This window comes from Aedes albopictus, chromosome 3 (assembly GCF_035046485.1).
Source record: "Aedes albopictus strain Foshan chromosome 3, AalbF5, whole genome shotgun sequence".
Classification (NCBI taxonomy): Eukaryota; Metazoa; Arthropoda; class Insecta; order Diptera; family Culicidae; genus Aedes; species Aedes albopictus.
Window position 1 is genome coordinate 39,467,865 of NC_085138.1, and position 6,437 is coordinate 39,474,301.

At 44.1% G+C, this 6,437-nt stretch overlaps 1 protein-coding gene across 1 annotated transcript; it reads right to left on the reverse strand.

The window, feature by feature from the left end:
- Positions 1 to 273: 273 nt before the first annotated feature.
- LOC134290179 (uncharacterized) lies at positions 274 to 5,323 on the reverse strand. Its single transcript, XM_062857241.1, has 4 exons — positions 4,580 to 5,323; positions 3,400 to 4,164; positions 1,380 to 1,661; positions 274 to 559 (listed from the first exon to the last, which is right to left on the reverse strand). The coding sequence occupies exons 1-4, from the start codon at positions 4,636 to 4,638 to the stop codon at positions 274 to 276; spliced, it is 1,392 nt and encodes a 463-aa protein (XP_062713225.1). The 5' UTR covers positions 4,639 to 5,323.
- Positions 5,324 to 6,437: the final 1,114 nt, after the last annotated feature.

A 6,437-nucleotide genomic window follows, 5' to 3' on the forward strand; every position in this document is an offset into this window, starting at 1 on the left:
TCAATGCCTACTTCAATTTAGATTTATTCACCAAAGCCTATTACAATATTGGAGATCTACTTCGAATAACTGACAAATTGACAAGAACCTAACTAAATACATGGACCATACTACAAAAAAAAAACAATTGACAAAAAGAAAAAACCAAATTAATCCACTTAGAGGTGATAGTGCCTTTCTCGTCGTTGTCGTGAACTGGCATCATCTTGAAGCCTCGACAGTGGTAGGAAAGCGCTGCTTGAAAAAGAGGGCTATCCGCACCGGCGAGTTCTTCTACGCCGCACGCCTGGAATGCGAGGCAGGGCTTCGGTCCAACTCTTTTGCTGCTGCAGGAGATGCTCGCTGTTCCGCGTCCGAATCGAGAGTGGGGCTCGAGGGACTGATGCACGCCTTTAAATAGGAGTGCGAGGCAGGGCTTCGTTCCAACTCTTGCTGCTGCAGGAGATGCTCGCTGTTCCGCGTCCGAATCGAGAGTGGGCTCGATGGACTGATGCACGCCTTTAAATAGGAGTGCGAGGCAGGGCTTCGTTCCAACTCTTGCTGCTGCAGGAGATGCTCGCTGTTCCGCGTCCGAATCGAGAGTGGACTCGATGTACCGTAATGCTCACCTTATATACCACACGTTTAGGTATTCTTGGCCAATCAAAGGATGTACAAATCAACCAATAAGGGAAAGGAATTCAGAGAAGTATTCTTTCTCAATACGAGTTTTTCATCAACGCTTTTATTTATTTATTCTCTTTTTTATTGTCTGTAACCTGTTCATTTATTCTACAATACCCTTCTTCTCTACTGTTCAATCAAAAATGGAATACAAAACCATGTCACTGAATCTAGAGGGTTTTTTTGTGGACCGTTTTGGTCGATCAAGAATTTCTGACTGCGTATTAACATTATCTGGTCTCACTTCAGGAAGTTGAATTACAGGCAAATCCACGTTTACTTCTGTCTCATTGTAATCTTTCTCTTCAAGCTCTACTGGAATCTTCTTTACGTCTTGAACGTTTCTTGAATACTGAACTCCCCGGTCACTTTGTACGATAACCTTCGCACCTTCTCTAGCCAAAACTGTGTAACGATGTTCCGCAAAAGTTGGTTCTCCTTTTTGGTTTACATTTCGTGCCAGTAGTACCTTATCCCCGACTACGATATCCGATGTCCTTGCTCCTCTAACCTTATCGGCATATATTTTACTGTCAAGTTTAGATACCGCATCCTTCTCACGTATGTCGGTTCTATCGATGCTGTCTGCCGGAAGAGATTCCCATAAGAACGGGAACGTTCCTCTGAAACGCCAACCCACCAATAATTCAAAAGGTGTAACACCCAATCGCGACAATGGTCTGACTTTGTTATGCATATGCAAGTATTTTTCTAACGCTATCTTCCAATTGACGTTGTCGACCTTTGCCGCAGTAAGGGCATCCTTGAGTCCTTTGTTTTGGCGTTCTACCGCCCCATTCGATTGGGCACTCAATGGGATGGACTTTTTGATCTTGACGCCTCTGTCTTCCCAAGTTTTGACGAAGTTTTCGCTCTGGAATGGTGGGCCATTGTCGCTGCAGATTGCCAACGGGTAACCCCACACCTCAAATATTCTGCTTAACGCTTGATTCGTGCTGTTGGCATCGGTGCTTTTGACTTCCACAACATGCAAGTACCTTGAATAAGTGTCAACAACAACCAGAAATTCTCCAGACCCACAGTTTTTAAATGAGAAAAAATCGATCTGGAGAATTTCCCATGGTCCATCGGGTAACTCGCGACTTGTCAGAGGAACGGGTGGATTTTTTCTGGATAGTCGCAAACAAGTCTCACATCTCTTGACGAACGCTTCAGCCTGTTTAGCCATGCCCGGCCACCAGAAGTAATTCCTTAGAATTTTTTTCATAGAAGCCGCGCCCATGTGTCCTTGATGGGCTGACTCGAGGGCTCTTTCGTGTAAAGTGTACGGTAGAATTACCCTATCTCTTAGGAACACTAGGGCTCCCAGAACTCTCAGATTCTTGGCTTCCGACTCGTATTTCCGCAGGCTTTTATCCCAATGTCCAGTTTTGATCGCTTCACATACCTGTATCAATTCACCATCTTTTTCAGCTTCTCTCTCAATGTCACTCCAAGTGAATTCCAATGTTCCGGCATCCAAAAGGTACAGGAGATGTTTTTCCGTATCTTCATCGAACGGTTCTGACGATTGTGACTCCTCCAACAATCGGGATAACGTGTCAGCTAGATTCATTTCTCCAGGAACTCTGGCAACCTTAAAGTTGTATGGCTGTAAACGTAACGCCCACGCTTCAGCACGTGATACAGCCCTTTTTCCTATTCTGTGTAGCCCTCCGAAAATGAATTCGTTGGATTCCGCGTCCGTCCGGATGGTGAATTCAATGCTTAACAGGTACATAGAAAAGCGTTCAACGCCCCATACCATGGCCAGCGCCTCTTTTTGCGTTTGCGGATACTTCCTTTCAGCTACTGTTAGCGCTTTAGAAGCGCATGCAATTATACGGGGTTTGGAATCCTTATCATACTGGATTAGAACGGCACCTAGCCCATAGGGTGAGGCGTCGACAAACAACTCCGTTTCATCGTCCCGACAAAAGTATCCCAGGGTGTTGATACAATTCCATGCGCTGCTCTTTAAGAATTTGAATTCATCTTCCAAGTCCTGGTTCCAATAAAAAATGTCTGCATTTGCCAATTCACGCAAATGCCGTGTTTTATCTGCTCGTAGAGGAATGAAGCGGTCAATGAAGGTTATCAAACCTAAGAAGCTCTTCACTTCTGCTTGGGACTCGGGTTTTCGAAAGTTCTTTATAGCTCCTATTTTCTCATCTTCTACTTGCCAGCCCCTACTTGACAACATGAATCCCAAGAACTTGACTTCTTCTTTTCCAAAGGCGCATTTTCCGTGATTGATTTTAACGTTGTGATATTCAAATCTTTGCATAACTTCCTGCAGGTTTCGATCGTGTTCTTCTTTTGTCCTGCCAAACACCAAGACATCATCTTGATAATTCACCGTTCCTTCACACCCAGCTAAGATTGTAGTCTGCATTACCTCCTGGAAAATGTCTGGTGCGTTTGTTAGGCCAAACGGTAATCGGCAACAACGGTAAAGCGCATCCCCCGCAAAGAAGTTCGTAAGATGTCTGGACTGTTCATCGAGGACGATGTGGAAGAATGCATTGGTTAGGTCAATCGTGGAAAAATACCGAGCCCCATGCAGCTCCATCAATATTGATTCGAACGTCGGCATTTTAAACGGTGTTCTATGGATGCATTTATTCGGGCCGCGTAGATCCACAACGAGACGAATATCTGACTTTCCTTTCGGGATTACTAAGAGTGATGAGCAAAATCTTCTGTCCATATCCGGTGTTACTTTCTCGATTATACCGGAGTCTTGCCGTCGATCCTCTGGTAAGAGTACGAGAAATAGCTTCAAATTCTTCGTCCGCTCTGTAGTTGCAAAGCTTTGATGCTGCCGACACTCTCTTCACATATTCAATGTTAACTTCACCACTTTTCTGCACCATATTCGCAAGTTTGCTGCGCTGTGACAGAATGTACGCTCGCGAGCCAAAGTAACCGTCAAGCCTAGCAATTGCATTCGAATACGGAAGCAAGTTTGCGTCCGGCATTCCTGGCTGGGTAGATGTACCCTCAAGCAACTCCAGTAGTGACGGTCCTGCTTTGATTCTGAACAAATCAAATTTGGTGGTCTCCTCAGTTGCTTGGATGAGATTCATTGAAGCGTTGAAGACATTTTTCCAGTGGTCGTACACTCTCTTGTTCAGCTCTGTATCACCGGATGCTGGCACGCATTCCGGAATACTCAAACTGCTGCGCGACATGTTGTTCATCGTCATGAGCAATGATTCGTTTCCATTAACCAGATCGTCACGCATTGTACTCGACCTTGCTCCGGCGAAATTCCTGTCCTGACCCGTGGCGGCCAAACTTCGACTCAATTCTTCTTTCTCTTTACGGGTTCGTTCCAGTTCCGCTTTCACTTTCAACAGCTCGTTCATCATTTTCTTCGAAGACGATTCCTCCTTCCCTTTCCGACCTTTTTCTCGTTCTGATTTCGATTTCGACAGCTCATCCTTCGATTTCGACAGCTCATCCTTCGATTTCTTTGTCGGCTTCTCCTTTACAGCCCTGTGAAGTAAACAAAAACGCTCTTTATAGTCTTAAACGCACATTTTCTTCACCAACCAAAGTCGATCCAACCACACATCTAGAGAGTTAAGTTTTAAGTTCCAAGTTAACTTGTTGTTTTTTTTTTTTCCAAGCCTTCGATCTCACCCTTTTCTATGAGAGATCTTTCGTATTTCCGGCATTTCCACTTATCAAACTCTTCCTTTTCTATAAGAGTCTCTCAAAACTGTTTTCAATCATTTATTGTTCTCTCCCTTTTCTATGAGAGAATCATTTCATTGAACTTTCGTATCACAAACTCTTCCTTTCCTATAAGAGTCACTCATTTTCATCCATCTTTTACAATATATTTCCCTTATCTATTCTCTTCTTTTTGCACTGTTCACAACACAATATACACATTAAATTAACTCACCTTTTCTCTGGAGGGTTAGCGTCCCCACCGACTGCGCCATTGTCGTGAACTGGCATCATCTTGAAGCCTCGACAGTGGTAGGAAAGCGCTGCTTGAAAAAGAGGGCTATCCGCACCGGCGAGTTCTTCTACGCCGCACGCCTGGAATGCGAGGCAGGGCTTCGGTCCAACTCTTTTGCTGCTGCAGGAGATGCTCGCTGTTCCGCGTCCGAATCGAGAGTGGGGCTCGAGGGACTGATGCACGCCTTTAAATAGGAGTGCGAGGCAGGGCTTCGTTCCAACTCTTGCTGCTGCAGGAGATGCTCGCTGTTCCGCGTCCGAATCGAGAGTGGGCTCGATGGACTGATGCACGCCTTTAAATAGGAGTGCGAGGCAGGGCTTCGTTCCAACTCTTGCTGCTGCAGGAGATGCTCGCTGTTCCGCGTCCGAATCGAGAGTCGGCTCGATGGACTGATGCACGCCTTTAAATAGGAGTGCGAGGCAGGGCTTCGTTCCAACTCTTGCTGCTGCAGGAGATGCTCGCTGTTCCGCGTCCGAATCGAGAGTGGACTCGATGTACCGTAATGCTCACCTTATATACCACACGTTTAGGTATTCTTGGCCAATCAAAGGATGTACAAATCAACCAATAAGGGAAAGGAATTCAGAGAAGTATTCTTTCTCAATACGAGTTTTTCATCAACGCTTTTATTTATTTATTCTCTTTTTTATTGTCTGTAACCTGTTCATTTATTCTACAGTCGTATATGTTCTCACGATCTTTCCATTGAAGTAAGTCAAAGTGTTCCTGAATCCTGATATTTTTTAAGAAAAGCAAGCAACTTAAAACTTATTGATGGCACATACTCCGACGTTGTGTTCAGCGTAAAATCAGAGCTGAATAATATCAGATTTCTCAGTTGACTGCTTGAGTACCTTCACTAACATTGGGAGCTGATCAATATCGAGACGATACTAACAAGCTAAGATATAACTTTTTACACATTCACATATCACTTTGCGGTCTTCGATAAAGTTTTTTTTGCACATTCTAGGTTATATTTTATTGACCGTTAAAAACAAGAACGTAGTGAGTATAGTGAGACGTCTGTTTGTATATATGTGGGTTTAATGTGTCAAGATTTTTTTCACTTACACATATTTATCGCTTGCATTGATTTTATTTACTTTCGTAGTTCCGGCGAAGCATCAAACGCTGGTTGTGCAACCCTACCAGTAGTCTCTAATGTGGTATGGGCCTATTTTCTAGTTAACCGTTCCTCAGGTTATTAAAAAAGCCGTGATGTGATGTGTCGCAAGGTACATTTGGTTACTTTCCGGAACAGGTTCTGGAGCACCACCGGGTCTCCCAAATATAGTCTGAGGCAATATCATTGCTAACGTACATCAGGTTACCTAAAAAACCACGATTTGATTTATCTTATGCATGGGTACAAATCACTTTTACATTTGACCACTTCCAGTGGGACACCCAGAACTAGTTTCGGGACACTACCGGTTGTCTAAAATATGGTCTGAGGCTATGTTCTTACGAATCGATCATCGTGTTATCAAAAAAGGGTCACCAGTTGGCCTAGTGGTTAAGGCTAAGAATCGCCAATCCGGAAACGGTGAGTTTGATTCCCGTTCCGATCGGGAACATTTTCTCGACTTCCTGAGCATAGTGTATCATTGAACTAGCCTCACAATATACAAATTCATGCAATGGCGGGCAAAGAAACCCCTTCAATTATAATTATTAACTGTGGAAGTGCTCTAAAGAACTGAGAGGCAGGCCAAGTTCCAATGCGAACGTCGAGCTATAAAGAAGAAGAAGAAGAAGTTATCAAAAAAAGCTGCTATTTGATGTACTGTCAAAC

Coding starts and splice junctions, on each gene's coding strand:
- LOC134290179 (XM_062857241.1), bottom strand. CDS start 4,638: ATGATGCCAGTTCACGACAATGGCGCAGTCGGTGGGGACGCTAACCCT. Junction 4,165..4,579: donor GCTAACCCTCCAGAGAAAAG/GTGAGTTAATTT, acceptor TTTACTTCACAG/GGCTGTAAAGGAGAAGCCGA. Junction 1,662..3,399: donor GGATCGACGGCAAGACTCCG/GTATAATCGAGA, acceptor CACTTATTCAAG/GTACTTGCATGTTGTGGAAG.